We start from the raw sequence: 19,979 nt of genomic DNA, 5'->3' as shown, positions 1-19,979 counted from the left end.
TTTCTTTGAAAAACGCCATGCCTGATATAAAGCTAAACATCACCATCTAGATAGAGATAATATGGGTAAATTACACATTTTCTGAATCCTTAGAGTCATGCGAATATTGCTATATTTGCATTTTGTATCTCTGATGCTCCCTGATGCCACAGGATTAAAATAAAAAAGATGATTTAGGCGGAAATGGCAGGAAAATGTGTGTGATTAAACGTTTGAAGAGCTCCAGGGTCGGCTGTATTTGTCCAAAGTGTTCACAAAATGACTTGAATGAAAGCTCCTCTTTAAAATGATACCAAACATAATAAAATGAAATATGCAAATATGTCTTTAACAAAGGCCAATAGGAAGATAGCCACCTGTGTCAAAAATGTGTTTTTTCAGTGGGGAGGGTAACTTTAACAGCTGATAACACTAATTTAGCTGTCACCCCAGAAGGGTTATCATACAAAAATGTTAACTACAGACATGTATCTTTTCAAAAAGTATAAGCAACCTTTGCCACCTTGACTGGTACCAACATCTCATCTGGCCCATAGACTAACTGTTTTAGCTCACAGAGAACAGACAGCTAGATTGAATTTCACAAATAATGTATTGGATTAGAATATCAGGCAGACACTTGGGTTGCATTACAGTTCACTTTCTTTCTCCAACTTCTTCACTAGAATGAAATGGGAGATGTTTCAGTTTCTTAATGGAAGGCTTCATTTTAATGGAAAAGGAAAGTTGACAGATACAACAAAGCCAATGCTTAAAAGACAATAAACCATTGCAGTGTGACTCGGCATATGCTGCATGCTCACTTAACATACCTCCTGTTGCTCACCAACATTTCACAAAACTCTTAAAAGACCATCTGTGCAACAGTTCAGTTTGTATTACCAATACAGGGTTGCACGGCTGACCTAGCCTCTCCTCAGTGTTATTTAGTATAATTTGTATTTTAGTATATTTAGTATATTCTTTATCTTCAACTGTACTTATTGCTTAGTTGTGTTTTTTAATATTATATACTTTTAATGACTTTTTTCTGCTGTTAGTGAATGTGTGTGTGATGTCTGTATGGGGCAGTTCCAGCATTATGGATGTGACAATTGGACTCATATTGGTAAACAAAATGCCTTAGAGTGGGGGCAAAATTAGTATCAGTGAATTAATTTGCATAACTTTTAATGTAACCTCTGTCCTCTGAATACTGAGAAATCCTCAAATTTCATATAATCAATTTCATCCTAAGAATACAAGGCATTTTATCAGTGTTATGGATGTGAAATGAAATGGACACACTTTTGTGAGAGATTACAGGTTTTCTACAAACTCTGTGAATTTTGAAGGAAACTGCCGAAACTATGATATATGTAGCATGAAGGAGACTTGAATGAACACAAAAAGTGTGTTTTTGAAACTATGCATTATTTTCGTAATGCATTATGTAGGAAAAACTGGCGTTATTGATGTGACGGTTTCAAGTTATGGATGTGACGTGTCTGAACCAGTCCTCGACAAACTACATAAAACGCATAATTAAGTAGTGAATTTTGATATGAAACAATTGAAATAGTAATCATGAAAAACTAGCGATGAAATTATTGCTTCCTCAGTGCCCACTAAGATCCACAGGAAGAATCAGGACAACAAGTCATTTAAAATATAAAAAATACATTTATTTTTTTCTTTTACCATCATCAATTTTGGTCAGTGATTCCCAGGTTACTGAAACACCAGGGAACATGAAACTTGGTGGTCACTCCCCTAAATAACTAGCCCTACCTGAACCGTTGCACCCAAGATGACAAAATATTTATGGTATGTTAGTCTCAAGAGCCCCAACCTAACCCAAACCCACTCATTTGTGATTTGCACACATAAAGTACATGCACGCGCACGTGCACACACACGCACGCACGCACGGTCGCAGACATACAGACAGGCATTTAAAATGAAACTGTGTTAAGCAGACGTGAACGACAGGCTGAACAGATCTGCAACAGAAGGAGGTTGCTATGTTAACTCCAGTTGCAAAGTCAGCCATCTTCACCAGCTAACACGATAATCCAGTTACTGTACAACAACAGTATGACAGTTACAGGAAGATAATCGCTCAGATTTTCGTTATTAGGCCACATGAAAATAGGCTATAGGCTAATCACTGGAGGTATTTTAATTTTATGTTTGTTTTGCCAATGGTTAGGCAAGCCCTCCCTGTGGTTTTGATCAACCTAATCATCTTTGAAATGTCAATTGTAAACACTAAGGTGAAATGCGTTGAAACTGACATGCCACCAGAACAGACGTTTTATCGGCTTTGAGGTATAATAAAGTCTCCAGTCTTGTAAATTTACATTATGTAACATCCATAACGTCACATCCATAACGCACCATTAAATGTTTTAAAAGTAAGAAAGGGGCACAATTTGGTCATCACACTTTACATTGATATAAATCAGCTTTGCACAGACACTATGGACATTGTCGCATCAACACTGTATGTGTAGCATAAACATTTCCTATAAAACGTTATGGATGTGACATGGCCATGGAACTTGCTGACTTAAAAACAAAAGCCTTACAAATGTAAGGAGTTGTGCTCTTAAAGGCAAACTGAGCATAGACATTGCTCTCCCATTCCCTTGTCAATCTGGAATTTGTCAAATGACACAATTTGTTTGAACCTTGGGTCCATTTATCCCCTTTTTAAATATGTATAATATTACCATGTGAAAAATGTTGTTTCTGTATGGTTGCACACCATATTTATGATGTAAAAAGAGTGTAATTCTCCATCAAATTCAATCAGATCGGTTACAAACAATAAAATATAGACCTAAATGAAGATTTAAACAACAGTTCTATTTGCGTATGCACAACTGTTTTTTTTTTCATGGTAAGGATGACCTTTGCATGGAATTGCCCTATGCTACTGAGACCTTGAATTTCCCCTGGGGATCAATAAAGTATCCAGCTATCTATCGCTATCCATGGTGCTGAATGACGTGCAGATTGAAACAAAGTCGGCTAACGTAGGTTGATTGAAATAACGTCACTTTGTTTACATAGTAATTGAGGTGTAGCCTACTTGTAGTAATTCTAGTAAGGACACAGTAAGACCCTTTCAGAAGCTGGCACGCGTGGTTCACGCTCTGTTAACAACACGACGAACACCGACACGTGCTTGAGGTGATTCACACCACATGGGTGAGCATGCAGTAGTCACGTCACTCGCCTGCCTTCTTATTCGCTCCTGTATTCAGACAGAAACTATTCCAATAGGCTAGCTAAGACTCCTAACCGGACTCGAGGCAATTCTATGACAAAGCAGAAAAAACTAAACGAAAATTAACTGAACATAACTGTACAGAATCTATTAAAACTCAAAAGTTTAGTCTACGACGTGACGGGTACTTGCATGTTTATAAATGCAAGCGCGCTGACCTGTATTTGAACCCCGTCCAATTGTCAACAGCGTTGACGACATAGGGGAGCGCACCTTTTTCTAATCATTAGTGCTAATTTCAAATGGCCGAACAGGGCATAAGTAGACCTCGGTTAGCTGGTGACGGTTATGCTTGAAAAAAAACGTTTTGACAACTCTACCATGGCATTTTCTCTGGTAAGTGGTGCACACAAAAACGAGGGATTAAAAGTTTTACATCGCTTTGTTTCAAGTGAGACTAAACAACGTTACTGTCCATACATTTCAAAGGGGTTTAAAAGCTGAGGTGAAATGCCACAGTCTGGCAAGCCCAGTAGCGCTTTAATCCATTTCACTTGTCTACTATATCTTAAGTTACTCAAAGATAAGGATACTGTAGATTTGAACCTAATGTTCAGCTATTGCAGATGTTTCAGAAGGTTACCCATCACACTAATGTAATGTTTCTGGTGAAATTCTGTTCTTTCATTTACAGAGAGACGAACCTACTATTCATAACAGATGGGAGTCTGAGGCCCCTGCCCTATCTACATGCAGTAACGCCAATATTTTCCGCAGAATGAATAGCATGTTGGGCAACTCTTTGGACCTCACGGGCGTATGCAACACTCCCGGTGGCAAGGGTAGACGAGACCCTTTGTTTGGTATGCTACGCTAAATTGTTTGTGTCGGAACAGACCTGTTAACATGATTGTATAGTAGTGTCACCAGCTTTGAAAATTTACCATATACTGTTGTCACGGATTTAATTTGACCTTCTTTTGTAAGCGGTCTTTGTTGTACACCAAGAATAGCTGATTCATGCTGCACCACTGCAGGCCTCTAGCAATGCAGCACATGAGGGCTGTCCAGAAACTTGCCAGAAGCTTGGCAAGGTTGAATCAGTCTGCATTTCCTTAGCTTATTGTCTGTTTTTGGGTAATGTTTTACTCCGTTTTACTCACTGGTTTATATTTTAAAGCTTAAAGCTGGCTTGATTAGGTTGTCATGTATGTAAATGTCCTTGAAACGATATTGGTTATGAAGGATCATATTCTGCTTTTACATTTCCTTCATTATTTAATAGCCAGTAGCATGTGACTGTCAGAGCAATACTAAGAGGTAGTAGATTGTAATCGTCACCAATGTTCACTCATGTGACTTGAGTCAGTGGTACATGGTAAACAATGCTGCATCAGTGAGGCTCTGGTTAATAGGGCTGTGTCATGCAGCCAGATGCAAAGCCACTGTGATGGGCTCTCACTCTCTCGCTCTGCCCACCCCTCCTCTGCTCAAGCTAAAGTTGCTGAATCGTGGCTGTGGCAGTTGGACGCGCTCCAGCTCGGGAGTGCAGTGAGGGGGCTGGCAGTGTGATTCGCACAGCCCTCGGCTTCTGATCAGTCAGCTGCTGCTGTCTGAGCCGGCGTTATTGGAGAGCAGGCAGAGGCTGGCCTGGTGTAGGGCTGTGTCTGCCTTTTGGTCAGCCCCCCTACTTGCTGTTATGGCTGTCGTTGATCCGTCTCTCTCCCTCTAGCTCTTTTCTTCCTGCACTCTTTTCTTTTGTCACCCTTTTTCTGATCCTCTCTCTCTCTCAGAGCACAAGAAAGTGCTGGAGCTGTGCCTGCCAAGACAGACGTTCCGCTTGTTTTGTCAGCCGGAGAATTTGACAGGAATTTTCATTGGTGTCGCACGCAGTTGCCAGCGGAGAGGCGGGGAGGGGAGGGGCAGTGGGGTGATGTCATTAGCAGGAGGGTGTGAGTGCATCAGCACCTGGGTCACATGCTGGGTGGGTCCGAGACGCAGAGAGAGATGCGTGGCAGAGGCAGCCGCCACACTCGCCACTGGCTCAGGTTTGGCTCGGCTGACTCTCCGACAGCGCTGAAGTGGGGAGGAGGGTACGCTGTGAGGGTTATTTTTATCAGGAGGATTTAGTGAGGCAGCCAGCTTGCTCCCTCCCTCTCCCCATCTCTCTCTCATGGACCACAGCTGATGCAGGGCTCCTTAACTCTTGTATCCACATTCTCCTCTTCCTCCTCCCTTTCCTCTGCAGACCGGCAGGACTCGGACTTCTCTGCTGCGGCGAGCAGGATGCTTTTCCCCAACGCCACACAGGAACCCCCACGGGGCCTGCCCGACATCAATGACCTGGGCCTGGGCCTTCAGTCTCTCAGCCTGTCTGGGTGGGACCGCCCATGGAGCAACCAGGAGAGTGAGCCGGTGCCTCAAGCAAACTCCTCCTCCAGTGAGTACAGGCCTTGTTCTCTATCTTGCAACTTGTGTACATTTGTGTTTTGTCAGATTGTATTGGGTGAGGCAGTTATGTGGGTGTGTCTTGTGGTAGAATGTTCTACATGTTTCTAGAGTGTTCTGACCCATTGTTTTTGTTCTGTGAAGTTGGTAGATGTATTCTGGCTGTGTACTGATATTGCCATGTCAGGAGACCAGTATGAGGTCACAAGAAGCATTGTCCCTATAAGACTCCTGTTGATATTGTTGCATACAATGTATCCCTTGTTTTGTTGGTTACTCAAAGCTATGGTTCATGATTTAAAAGGATATTGGGGACGGTTTGTTTAGCACTAGACTGCCTTGCTTTTCAAAAGGGAAATGGAATGGTTCCAGGCGCAGTCCCTTTTCTCTCTAATGCACATTAGATTAGCACTCGCATTTCAGACTTTTCACTTTGGTCATTCTGAGGAATCCATTAATCATTTCAGTTCTAATGTCAGTCAGGTCAATCTAACTACACTGCCAATACTTTCCATGACTGGAGGGTGTAATATTTTAACTGACCATGATGACCAATGACAAGCAGCTTGTTTGGTGTTTGAACCCTGTGCTGCATAGTTCACAGCTGATATCACTAGCATGTGCACAATCCCTCTGTGATTGCCTCATGTCTCTTATTTGGGCTAGGTGCTAAGTAAACAGCACATGTATTCCATCCACCATCTTTTAGATTTTGTACAACTGAAGCCATTTAATTGAGACCACACCTTGGTGTCCTCATTTGTTGTCAATACATGATCCTCTCTTTAGTGTTGGGGATGCTTGGAAGTCCCCTTGGCCAGCTCCGCAACAAACCCATGGACTTCCCTTCCACTGAGGCCATGGCAGGTGCGGACTTCCTGGATAAGTTTCCCGGCATGGCCCGGATGAACCCCCGGCTGGACTCCCGCTCCTACCTGGACTCTCGTTCCAGCAGCCCGGTGGACTCTGAGACCAGTGGATTCAGCTCCAGTTCTGACCACCTCTCTGACTTGCTGGTGGGTCTATAGTTCTTCATTCAGTTTGTTTTGACACATTTCAATTGTGTTTTACTGCCATCAAAACAACGAGGTCAGTGGTTTCCTTCATTTTTCTCGGATCTCTGGTAGTGTTTGTTTTGGAGAAGTATGATGTGTGTTTGTGAGGAGACGAGTTGGCCGTCACTTGTGTTCTCATTTGGCAGTCATCCCTGAGGATCTCCCCTCCGCTGAACTTTGTGATGTCCAATATGCAAAAAGATCATCTGAAGCTGGCGCTGGGTCAGCGCCTGGACCAGGACAACTCTCCACTCACCCCGCCTCCCAGTGCCACCCCAGCTAATGCACTGGCCAAACGCTGGCCTGGGGCATCAGTGTGGCCTACCATGGACCTCATGGATGGGGCTGATGAGACCTTTAGTATTGAAAGGGAGGCCAGGCTCCACAGACAAGCTGCTGGTATGTTTATGGTCCTATATGTTTGTCAATCAAAATGGTGGCCATTTGTTGACTTGTTTTAGATGTAATGCTAAGTAGCATCTTTAACATGTCTTTGTTGTGCTCTGGGTGCTTCAAAATTGTTCATTATTTGTGCTCACTTGTTTCCACACAGCTGTGAATGAGGCCACTTTTACTTGGAGTGGACAACTGCCACCCAGAAACTACAAGAACCCCATGTATTCTTGCAAAGTCTTTCTGGGAGGTGTTCCTTGGGACATCACTGAGGGTTTGTTCACACTGCAATCCAAAACCCATCCATCCAATGGCATGATGGGGTAGTGTTTAGTATTGCTGTCCAGTAATTGGTAGGCTTGGGTTTGATTCTTGAATGGTGCGAGTCCCTGCCACTTTGGATACAAGTGTCTAAATCCTGCTCTATTTTGAAAGGGTGTGAATGAGAAAAGCCCAAACAAAAGCGAAATATACTTGATAAAGCATTTGTTGGCATACATACAGATTGTCAGTTCAGTGACTTGCAACCTCCTTGTTCATCTATAAAATGGTACGTAGTGTTGGGCTGAGCATGGAGGGCAAACATCTCTGTATAAGCATAGCAGTCTTGTCCAGGGTTTGTCTAATTGGGCAGGGGGATAGTTGGTAGATGTTGAAGCAAGTGTTGCCAGATTTTCTGTATTTGGGTGGAGTGGGAGCTATACATTTGTCACCCTTCAGGGCTTAACCTTCTGTTATTAGGCCTTTGCCCAGTTCCCATTGCCCTCTGCCTATATGTCTGTCCTTGGTACACATCAGATACATGCTTGGCTATTTTTATTCATGCTTAAATGTCCAGATTTTCATGGATTTCAGTGTTATGATTCAGTCTCCTTTAGGGTTAGTTTATTTAAATTGTAAGTTATTCTCTTCTAACAGCATTTTTTCCAAGATGAAAACCGATATCTTGAATATACCTGAATGGTAGTCTTTACCTTTAACCTTAGGGATATGCAGAAAATGTCTTATTTTAGTATAGCGAATTAATCTGTACTAAGGTAGTTTCCTGCTGGGGCATCTGAAGCTAAGGTAGAGTTAAACATGACTCGTTCAGATATTTGCCATTTAAATGGGCAGAATTGATGCAGCAATTGTGAGTCGGCAGTGTTAACATTTGGTATTTGCAGGGTTCCCACGGGTCATGGAATTTCTGGAATATCATGGACATTTGATGGTCTATTTAAGACATGGAATATTATCATTTGTGGGGCAAAGTCATGGAATATCAGGGAATTTTGTTGTAGCAGTTTAAAATTTACTTACCAAAATACATTAATGCAAATGCACAATTGGTGTATATCCAATCATTATAATTGGTGTTTATCCAATCATCGATCATTATATCCAATGTGTATATCAGTAATTAGCTTTACTGCTTGCTTGAGTGGATGTGGTTAGCCCAACTTTGCTTATTCATTGCCCATTTATTAATCTCCCACTCTAAAAAAAGATTCTTGAAGGCTACACAGCTACTCTGTAATCTTTGGATGGTGTATGGTACGATTCATTCTATAGTAGGCCTAGGTCATGGAGATTCAGGTTTTTAATCAGGGAAAGTCATCTGACGTATAGTGGGAACCCTGTGTTTGTCTTCACTGTCCTCATAAGTCATCTTCTATGCCAGGTTTTGGACTGTGTGTGATGTTTTGTAACAGTCAACCGCTCACCGTTATGGCAGTTGGGTTGTTATAATAACATGTTTTGTCTTCTCATTCCAGCTGGACTGAACAACACATTCAGCAGCTTTGGCCCTCTGACTGTGGAGTGGCCTGGTAAGGATGGCAAGCATCCACGCTGCCCTCCTAAAGGTAATATGCCAAAAGGTAATGCAGCGGTATGGTATTTTAATTTCTCTCCAAAGCACCTTGGTGGAGGTGGTGGGGATCTTGAAGGGGCTAGCTGGTGTGGCACAGTTCTGTTAAGTTCTAAAGCACAACCCACTGCCAGAATGGCTTTGATCTCATTTTTTTTATTTTTTATGGAAACCTCCACTCCTACAGTAAATTAACGTTTAACATTACATTTAACTTTACATGTTTTACATGAATGTTGGATGGCTTGCTACTTGTGGCTTTCTCAAGTTCTCCCCTCAGTGATTATGCTTCAAAGATATTAAAAATGGAAGCTGGAAACTGCAGTAGGATGATTGTTTAGGAAATGAATGAATGAGCCAACTAGCTAAGTCGGTACACCTGCCTTACAAACATCAAACACACAGTGCATTGAAATTGGCTAGCTAACATTCTAACGGGTGCGTTTTTGTAGTATTTCTAGCTAGACTTTTGTAAACTAGTTGACTACAAACATGTGTCCAACTCGACAGACTTAGTGCTTTCTTACGAAATAATGTAGAATGACCTGTACAGTGACAAGAAAACTAATTTGGTCTAGAATGTCAATGTGAAGTACTGCAGTCTAAAATGGATGGATGAATAATGGAGGTCTTATGACCAAGTACAAACTGTTACAGTCTGTCTGAAAGTGGTTATTCTTAAGGGGCCTAGTATTTGTTTTGAGACCATTGGGTTCTGGTGAACTACATTGCATACCACTGACCTTGATTTTATTTTATTTTTTTTTATTCCCTTATTGCAGTGTATAGGTAGATTTGCTAATTGATACAACTCCCAAAAAAATGCTCAAGTTCTTAGCTTTAATTGCTTTTATGCAAGACCTTCTGACTTTGGTATAGAGTTTAGAAAGTTGATTTGCTGCCGAGAAATTTATTCCAGTGGACTTCTCATTCATAAAACAGAGTTTAAACAATTTCTCTTGTAGATATTAACAGCTGTTTCTGTGTAGGGTATGTGTACCTGGTCTTCGAGTCAGAGAGGTCCGTGCGTGGCCTGCTGCAAGCCTGCACCCAGGACCTTCTCCACCCTGATGACCTTAGTGAATATTACTTCAAGATGTCCAGCCGAAGGATGAGGAGCAAGGATGTTAGTATGAGGCCAAATTTGACAAGAAGCCCTGTCATATTATGTACTACATAAGTAAATCATATACTTATGTAGGAGATATCATATACTTATGTAGGAGACCTGGAGATTGTTTAGGAGATTGCTGTGATTGGTTTGGCAGACTGGCATCAGATGCTAACTTGATTCTGGTCTACTTTAAAGGACACTAACATTTTGGGAAATTGGCTTATTCGCTGATTCCCCCAGAGTTAGGTGAGATGATTCATACACTTCTCATCTCTGTGCATGCAGTATCTCAGTCTGATGCAGCCACCGTTAGCCTAGCTTGGCGTAGGTCATTGAGGTGGTCTGAACCAACTAGCCTATAGCTCCCAAAAGTGACAAAAGTACTCAACATTTTCCCATTTGCATGTTGGGACTTAGTTGCACATGCATAGTTACAACAAATACCAATTCACAATGAGACTTTTTTTTTTTTTTTTTTTTTTTTTTTTCTAAGCATATACATACTTGGAACTAGGGGTGTAACGGTACACAAAAATCACTGTTCTGTGTGTACCTCGGTTTTAAAGTCAGTTCTTTTAATTTTCCGGTACAGTAAGCCTGTAGATACTGCTAACCTAAAATTCACTGACAATATTTTTGATGCACAATAGGAATAGTATTTTGAAAGGGTGTCAAAAGTTTTTGACGTTAATTGACAAACTGACAGTTGTGTGGGAACCTGAATTTGAAAATGCAAGCAAAAAGCCTACTGTTGATAACCTAAAGACTGCATTTGGTATATTTGGTACGCATCTGTATTCAACCTACCATCCTGTACCTAAACGTTTCGGTATGAATACGGGTATCTTTATACCCCTACTTGGAACTATTCTCATTCAGGTGCAGCCCCCCGTGAGAGGTCTCCAAGCTCGACATGACAATATTGCTCCGTTTACGAATGATAAATGAGTACATCCCTCATCCTGGATTTCTAGTTTTGCATGTTGTGGATGTTTCTAGAATGGTTGGATAGCGTCTGAAATGGCTGCATTTTAAAGAAGCCCTATGCAGGTCTGGTTATTCCTTCGCTGTTTCTTGGTGTTCTCCTGATTTGGGCTTGCATTTTTCACGACATAGCTCCCCCTGCAGCTTCAGTAGCAAGTGACTGCTACGCTAAACCCCCACTAGCTAGCGAGCTAGCCATCAATAAACCAAGCTAAACACATAGGGCTCACAATAAAACGGTCGAGCAAACACATTGTTCAAGAGACTATCAAATCACATTACAAAAACGAAGTTTACCCAAGGGTAGGCTACTTACAATTTCAACAGCAACAAAGCCAAGTCTGAGTCCTTTTTGCAGTCTTAGAAACTACAATCTGACTACATTTTAGAGTATTTCCGCCGAGTTACATCAGGATGTGTTCGGACCATGACCAGAAAGTTGCATATTTGTTTTTTCCGAGAAGCACTAGGGGGAGACTAAGCACCCACCAAACGACCCAAAAAGTGCTGTAGAACAAACTAGATTTTGCTAAAATTGTTGCATAGGGCCTCTTTAAGAAGTTTTCTTGAACAAGTGGTGTTCTTTGCTTTCCCCAATTTGCCTCTTACTGCTATACTTGGACTGTGAAATGTAGTGACTATTTGGAACATTTCACTAAATACTGAAGCATTGGCCTTGCCATCACATATTTGACCTCTCTTTAACTGGTAGATCACAATCCTTTTTACACACCCATCAAACCATTTCTCCATAATTTGGCTATTTGTGTTTGAGTCCAGTGTGTCCATCCAGCTTAATACTGAATTCTCTGGCTGATCAGGTGCAGGTAATTCCGTGGGTGATCTCCGACAGTAACTACGTGCGGTGCCCTTCCCAACGCCTGGACCCCAGTAAGACTGTTTTTGTGGGTGCTCTACATGGCATGCTTAATGCTGAAGCTCTGGCCAGTATCATGAATGACCTGTTTGGAGGAGTCATGTATGCTGGGATCGACACTGATAAGCACAAATACCCCATTGGTAATCCAAGTCGTGTTTGTTTTGATCTGTTGGTGGTAGATATTGTTGTGATTTGTAATTGTTTTGAATTCCTTTTCTCCATAGGATCTGGTCGTGTCACCTTCAATAACCAGCGTAGCTACTTGAAGGCAGTTAGTGCTGCGTTTGTGGAGATTAAAACCCCAAAGTTTACCAAGAAGGTAACTTCTGCTCTGCTGAGTTATTTTTGGTACTGTATATCCTCAGATGCATGAATTTTGCTCATTAGATTTTCAAACATTTTGTCCATCTTTCTTTGAACCATTCAGGTTCAAATTGACCCATATTTGGAGGACTCCATGTGCCAACTCTGCAATCGTCAAACTGGGCCTTTCTTCTGCAGAGACCAGGTATGTCTGAAATATCCTTATGTATAGATAAATTGAATGCAAGACCTGACCACCTCTGATCTAACGAGTTTAAAACCTTTGGATTAATCTTGGTAACCTTTAATAAGAATGTTTGAGTTTCTTGTGGGTTTGTTTCCAAATGTTGTCCTCTCCCTCAGAACTGCTTCAAGTACTTCTGCCGCTCCTGCTGGCACTGGCAACACTCGATGGACATCCTGAGCAACCACCGCCCACTGATGCGCAACCAAAAGAGCCGTGACTCCAGCTAAGCGTGGCAGCAGAATGCTACTGGCTCGAGTCCACAGCACCGCGCCCATGGAGCAGAGCACGAGTGCTGGCGCCCCCCCACGGGAACCGCACTCACACTGGATTGGGTATGGGGATCCAACACTGTAGAAGGTTCACTATTTATTGCACTTGCTACTTTTTTGTGGAAATTTTTTTTTTTTTTTTTTTTTTTTCCTTGTTCACAATGGCACTATGCACAGTGTTTGGAATTTTTAAAAAAGTTTCTACTTGTGAAAGTTACAGCTTGTCTCCTTCAACAGTGAAGTGATGGTTGAGGAGGCCCTCAGGTCCCATGCATGGGAGTTGGAGACTATTCAGGCCATGGTTCAGAATTTATTTTTGTTGAATGCATTTTTTTTACTTGTCATTTAGTAGCATTTTTTTTTTTTCTTGGTAAATTGATCATTCAAATCTCATTGCCTTTCACTCTGGCAGATGCCATACAGTGCCTTTAGATTTTGTTTTCCCTCAGCTAGTTGGCTGTTTGTTTTCCCCTGTGCAGCCGACTAGCGTTTTTTACTTTGAAACGCAAATACGTAATTGATGCCCAACTGTCATTTTCCGGACATTTTTACGCAGTTTTTTACTAATTTTTACACAGGTTTTAAGTCATGACATGGAAATTTTGAACAGAAACCTACCTGGCAGCATTTTAATTTTCCCCCTTTAGTTTTCTTCCACCCCCATACAATGCAAATGAGCATTTTGGTTTTTTTGTCTTTTTTTTTTTTTTCCCGCTTATCTGCTCGTTAGGATTAATTCAGTGGTTTCGCAATGTACTGCTATTAAATCTCACCTTGACAGTTTTGCGATGTTTTACAAAGCCTAGCATCGCTTCAACTGAGTTTTAGTCATTTTCGAATCAATTTCAATTTACAAGTCTGATACTGAGATGGCCATTGACCTTTTGAATGCACATAGTTTTATTGTTGCACTTTTTAATTTGCACTTTGGAGAAAGGGGTGACTGGTTTTTAAACACATTTGTTATGTACATCAGCAGGTATCGTCATGGGCTATGACCCCAGGCATGAACAGCTGCTTGTTGAATGTAGAACGTAGTACTTCGCCGGAATGTATGAGGAGCCAGAGCAGACCAAAATGCAGCATTTCCCTAAACGCCCCCTCCCATGGTCCTCTTTGGGATGTGTATTTGTGATCAACTGTGCCAAAGATGGTGTCATTTTTCCAATAATGTCACCCCCTTCCCCCACTCTTTCCCCCTCCATTTCCCCATGCTGAGCTTGTGGGCCAGCCCGGCTGCTTTTTAGAGATTTGACAGTCTACCTCATTGTGGTCTGCAATGTTTGCTGCCTTTACTTACAAATGTGAAGTATACTGTTCTGATTGGGCACAATAAAGGTGTTAAAGCATTCATCTTTTCACTTGTGTTTTTATTATGGATCATTATGGTATTTTAGTAACAACACATGTGGAATTGTTTACAATCTAGGATCCAACTAAAAACAAAACGGACTGTTTCCAACTTTTCATGCAAAGTGTAAAAAGGCTGGCAAAATATACAATGAAATCTAAGTTGTTACTTTATATTTGTTTTATAGTCCTGCTCATAAGTATATTATAGTAAGACATTACAACTTATTTTCTGTTTACCTAGACTGTTTTCAAAAAATGAATTGTACCCATTGGTAAAATCAATCAGGACATTACTAGTTTTAACCCCCCACTGCACATTTTTCTGATGTCATCCTACGGTTGCTGTGTGACATTCAAATGAGTTGGAAAAATTTTGCCAGAGCTGTATATACAAGTGGGTCTCAAATTAGAATATCGAGGAAGAGTTCACCCCCCCTAATTTAGTTCAGAAGGTGGATCTTGGAATTGGATATAAAGTGAAATATTTCAAGCCATTTTTTTGTTATCTTGATTACGACTTACAGGTCATGAGAACCAATGAGTGTCAAAATATTGCAATAAAGATGTTATAATACAGAAATGTCAGTTTCCTGAGCCTTCAAACTCTTAGTCTAGTTCAGTAAACACCACACAACATCATAGGAAAGACTGCAGACTTGATAGTTGTCCAGAAGGCTCATTCACACCCCCCACAGGGCGGATAAAGCCACAGATGGTGGGCAGGGTGTTCATGGAGCGCTGTATGAAAGCATATTCATGGAAAGTTGACTGGAATGGAAAAGTGTGGTAGGAAAAGGTGTGCAAGCAACAAGGATGGCAGCAGCCTTGAGAGAATTGTCAAGCAAAGTCGATTAAAGAACTTCGTGGAACTTCACAAGGAGTGGACTGAGGCTGGAGTCTGCATCAAGAGCCACGATAGAGACGTGTCCAGGAGATGGGCTACAAGTGGCATATTTCTAGTATCATGCCACTCCTGAATCAGAGACCAGGTTAGAGCGTCTTACCTGGGGCCCGTTGCACAAAACTAGGATAAGGGATTAAGCCGGGATATCTTGGTTATCCTGGCTCAATTTATCCGTGAACCAGTTGCACAAAAGCGGGATAGGGGACAGCAGGATATGTTATGGTATAAATTACCATGGCGATTTATTCTGTGGAGCTAGCCTGCTCCAGACCAGGCTAAGTTCCAGGATCTATTTAATCTCATCCCTTATCTCAGTCAGCAGTCACCACAAACGGAAACCAATAGTTATTTCACTGCCCACTACACATTATCACATATACCTAGACCCACTGTCATTATTTAAACGTTTGTGATCATTAAATAACTTTTACATACTCGCCATTCCCGACCTGTCATGCGACAACGTAACGGGAGTGCCTAACCATTTCACACGTGAGGGTCGCGGAACTAGTTGCAATATTCTCCTTAACAGTGGTGTTGCTGTTTGTTACTGTTGTGAGAAGGCTATCTACCTACTACACACCATAGAAGAAGCAATGAAGCCCCTCTAGTTGCCATGGTGAATCAGTGAATCTGTGATCGGTGGCGGGGTCTATTTGAGGGAGCCGTGAGCGCGCACTTATCCTGGTGAATCCGTGTCTGCTCATCCTGGCTTGCTCGTTGTGCAACCAATTAAGCCTGTACGCTCTTGTTTTGCATTCATTGAGCGCAGCTCAGTAACTTATCCCGGATGTCTTAATTCTGCTTTTGTGCAACGGACCCCTGGTCTAAGAAGAGACAGAACTGGACCGTTGCACAGTGGTCCAAACTCCTCTTTTCACATAAAAACAGAATTTGCATTTCATTTAGATATCAGGGTTCAATCAATGTCCAAAGAGTCTGGAGGAAGGTTGGAGATGCACAGAATCCAAGTTGTGTGAAGTTTATTTTCAAAAGGTCAGCATTTCTGTATAACCTTATTCTAATATTTTGAGATACTCATATTTGGTTTTCATGAGCTGTAAGCTGTAATCATCAAGAATACAACAAAAAATGGCTTGACATATTTTACTTATATCTAATGAATCTAGAATATGAAAGATTCACTTTTTGAACTAAATAAGGGGGTAAAAATGTACTTTTCCACAATATTCAATTTTTTTGAGACCCTTCTGTATACAGGTTCCCATGGGTCATGGAATTTTGTCTTTGTTCAAGTCTATTCCAGACATGAAAAGTCAGTGAATTTTATTTTTGGTGCAAAGTCATGGAATATCAGGGATTTTGTTGTAGCAGTACAATAACACACAGAACTGGTGTATATTTGGTTATTAGCTATACTGATTATTGCTTTAAGACAACTTTGTTTATTTAGTGCTTTCCGTTCCTGTGGTATTTTTGGGTCGTTTAAGAGGGGTCTAAAGACATTCCTATTCAATATGTACTTAGTTGTTTAAGCGCTTATGTGTTATGGTTTGTATAATATTGTTTTATTTTCATTAGGCTGTTAATTAATTTGACATTATTGTTTATTATTGATATTCTCCTTAACGTAGTCTTACCATGTCATTGTTTTTATATTATTGATTGAATGGACATTATTGTTTTATTATTGCCTTTCCCCTTATTTTCATTGCTTATTTTTATTAGGCTATTGATTGAATTGATATTGTTGTCTATTATTACTATTCTCCTTATTATATTTGACCAACATTCTAATCTGTTCCCTGTTCAATTTTAAATAGTATGTTGTCTTGTATTTATGTGTCGCTTTGGACAAAGGCGTCTGCCAAATCCATAACCATTTAATGCCCATTTATTCATCTCCCGTTCTAAACAAGTCAAATCTTCAACACTACGTGGCTGCTCTTAAATCATTGGTCAATATATTGTACCATTCATTATATAGTAAGTCATGGATAGTCAGGGAATTTTAGATTTGACTTCGTGGGAACTATATTATGTATCTGTTAAATTTTGCAGAAGCAACTTCTTCATTGTTGTGCATTAACAAGGGACTAAACACAACACTTTGACCACAAGGTGGTGCTGTCATGATCATGTCAATGTTTTCACAATTCTCTTAAACCTGTTGGCCTACAAAATTTTATCTGCTTCAATTCCTATTCTGACCAAATGTGCAGCTATTTTCAAAACCTATGAAGTGCAAGTAAAACTAGTTGAAAGCTATTCATCAGATCCTCATGATTCAGTTCAGTGTACATAAGTATAGCAAGTATGTGCTTTTTCAGATTTTTTTTTCCAAACAATTTTGCACCTCAATCATTAATCATCCCTGGAAAATATCATGTGATGTAATGGTCCAAGCTTCACTAAGAGTCACTACAACATGCTATGGATGCAAATATTGAGAATATTCACAACGGACAAATTCAGACCCCAATGTTTTCAAAGATGCATTGGAACTTCCTGGCAATTAACATCTATGTCTTTGTGTACTTCAAACTATATTACTTGAACATTGTTTTTGTTTGCAAGGTGGCAGAGAAGATGGCCCCAGGCGTCTCTGAAACTAGGCAAAAATGTCAAATTATTGTAGACCTACATGCTTGCCTGATTCTAAAAGGGGCATTATTTGAAGTTAATTTCATATTTACACACTCAAAGGAATAATCCTTATATCCACTTGCCTCATCGGGTTAATCTTCCATTTGTCCCCTCTTATTCTGTCTTTTTATAAGGCACCTGTATTCATGCTTATCATAAGAAGGGATTATTTAGGTAAAAATGTTAGTTAAAATGTTTGACATTAAATTCTATTAAGCTATCTCACTAGAAAGTTTTTTCTTGTGTTATACTTGTTTTTGCTACCGAGTGTGTTCTATCCCAACAAACAATTTCTTTGATCTCTGTAGACTATGCCAGATATGTTTGTAAAAACAAACAAACAATTCCTTCCCACTTTCAGCAGACCATCTTCATGATTTACCTTGCATTAGATCTTCAGCAGGGGGAGCTAGTAGCCTGTCCAAATGTTACTCACACAAGTGTCTGCAGGTCTTATATTCCACCACTCAAGTCCCCTCCTGAATTGGATCACTACAGTTCAAAGTGTGTTGATGTGCACACATCAGGCACATGCACTCTATTTTGATTATTTTGACTTGAAAATTGCATTTTTAAATGTTAACTATCAACACATTTGTATAGAAATACAAATAATGTATATGCTTGTGCACTGTATGTGGAAGTTACTTATTCTCCCAGGATATGCAAGGGTGAGAAGCGAGTGTGTCCTCTAGTGTCGGGCGCAAAGTATAATACATTTAAGGAAATTCTGACCAGACCAGGTGGTTTGTATCTCTATAGACAGTTATTTGTTATCCTAAAGAAAGGAACAGCACATTGCCATTTCATTGCAAATTCATGTTTCTCTGGTGCTCTTGGATAGCAGGCTGGTGCTGTAAACTTTGGAATGGTTAAGTCTTGTGTGTTCAGTGGGTATGAGTAAGCTATTGGTCCGGTTAATACAGACCGTCTACCGTCAGCATCGTCAGGGCTGCCCGCTCACAGTAGGTGACAGCCGTAACATTCTAATTCTGTTTCCCAATGCAAATGAACGCTGCGTCATACAGACGTTGACTGAAGTGGGTTAGGAAAACGCTACACGCATTATTCCAGTGCATTGACGAGAGTAATGTCAGTCCTTCTGCCTGGGTTCCCATCACTGATTTATACATGTAGCTCTATTTGTCAGGCAGAGGTCACACCAAGAGAGGCCCTTGCTCAGCCACTGGAGCACTTCACACTGGCCCTTTTCAACTGGGAAAAAATGTGCTGTCTTAATAGGCCTTAGTCAGACCCTGTTTATTCCCAGGGTCTGCCTTGGTATTTTTTTAGAGTGATCTGAGGAGGACCAAGTCATTTTTAGTATCCTCATGGAAGATGCTTTGTCTGTATTTCTTGGTGCAACAAATTTTAAATTGTGTTGTACCTGTGACAATGACAATAAAGATCTATTGTATTCTATTCTATTCTATTCTATTCTATTCTATTCTTTTACACCATACACTGAAATAAAACACAATCTCCCTCATTTCTTCTGAAGTCTAGTCTGTTAAGTAATCAGTATGCTCTGGTCTTTTGTTCTATATCATTAATGGTAATGGTATTTCTCCAATTCCTCATTCAGTAGAAGCTTGTCCATGTTATGAAATGAAGAGATAAACAGACACACAGTGAGAGAGAGAGAGGCAAAGATGTGGCCATGCATTCTGATGATAGCCTCAGCATGCCAAGCAGTTGTCATGGAGACACAACACTGCCTCCTTGGCCTAGCTGCACCCTGGTAAAGACCCTGTCTGTGAGTATGAGTGTTCATGGATGTATGTAGGCCTAGTGCATATGACAACTGGAAAGATTGTCTGTGTTCAGCGTTCATGGCTTTTCATTTTCAGGCGTTTTAGGGTATTGTAGGCAATATAAGCAAATTGTGTATGTGTGTGTGTGTGTGTGTGTGGGGGGGGGGGTCCCCTGAAGTGCTTACAGACGGCAGTGCATCCATCCCCTCCGTTGCTTCACAGGCAGACAGAGAGCGACAGAGCGAGTGTGAGGGGGAGGAAGGAAGTGAATGAAAGGGTGATGCCGGAGGGGGGGTCAGAGCCGAGAGGAAATCCTGGCTTCAACACAGAGCTGGTTGGTCTCAAACTCTCTTCCTGCCTCAGCTGTGCTGTGTTTTCTGTGGTTTGTCACATTCTCCTGGAGAGAGAGAGAGAGAGAGACCGAGAGACCTGCAAGTTCAAGGCCAGCTGGTCACATCCTCCCGACACCACTGAGAAACGTGACCATTGCGAATGCAGCGGGTGCAAAGACCTGTAAGAAGAAGGAATTTGACTGAAGTGAGTGATCTGGACACTGGATCTTTAAGAGAAAATGAAACCCAATCTGACTGAACTTCCTTCAT

At 41.0% G+C, this 19,979-nt stretch overlaps 1 protein-coding gene across 3 annotated transcripts; it reads left to right on the top strand.

Moving 5' to 3' along the window:
* Nucleotides 1-3,501: 3,501 nt before the first annotated feature.
* Nucleotides 3,502-14,110, top strand: cpeb1b (cytoplasmic polyadenylation element binding protein 1b). Of its 3 annotated transcripts, none has more exons than XM_048263615.1 (12): nt 3,502-3,610; nt 3,909-4,077; nt 5,463-5,654; nt 6,452-6,678; nt 6,864-7,116; nt 7,271-7,384; nt 8,868-8,957; nt 9,952-10,088; nt 11,882-12,080; nt 12,165-12,259; nt 12,368-12,448; nt 12,607-14,110. In XM_048263615.1, exons 1-12 carry the CDS (start codon nt 3,563-3,565, stop codon nt 12,715-12,717), a joined length of 1,716 nt encoding a protein of 571 aa, XP_048119572.1. In that variant the 5' UTR covers nt 3,502-3,562; the 3' UTR covers nt 12,718-14,110. The 3 variants fall into 3 exon arrangements, with proteins under 3 accessions (XP_048119572.1, XP_048119571.1, XP_048119574.1); XM_048263614.1 differs by having other exon boundaries at nt 8,868-8,972; XM_048263617.1 differs by lacking the exons at nt 3,502-3,610; nt 3,909-4,077 and adding an exon at nt 4,698-5,307 and having other exon boundaries at nt 8,868-8,972.
* Nucleotides 14,111-19,979: the final 5,869 nt, after the last annotated feature.

This window comes from Alosa alosa, chromosome 14, assembly GCF_017589495.1.
Source record: "Alosa alosa isolate M-15738 ecotype Scorff River chromosome 14, AALO_Geno_1.1, whole genome shotgun sequence".
Classification (NCBI taxonomy): Eukaryota; Metazoa; Chordata; class Actinopteri; order Clupeiformes; family Clupeidae; genus Alosa; species Alosa alosa.
This window is presented reverse-complemented; position numbering and strand designations above follow the sequence as displayed.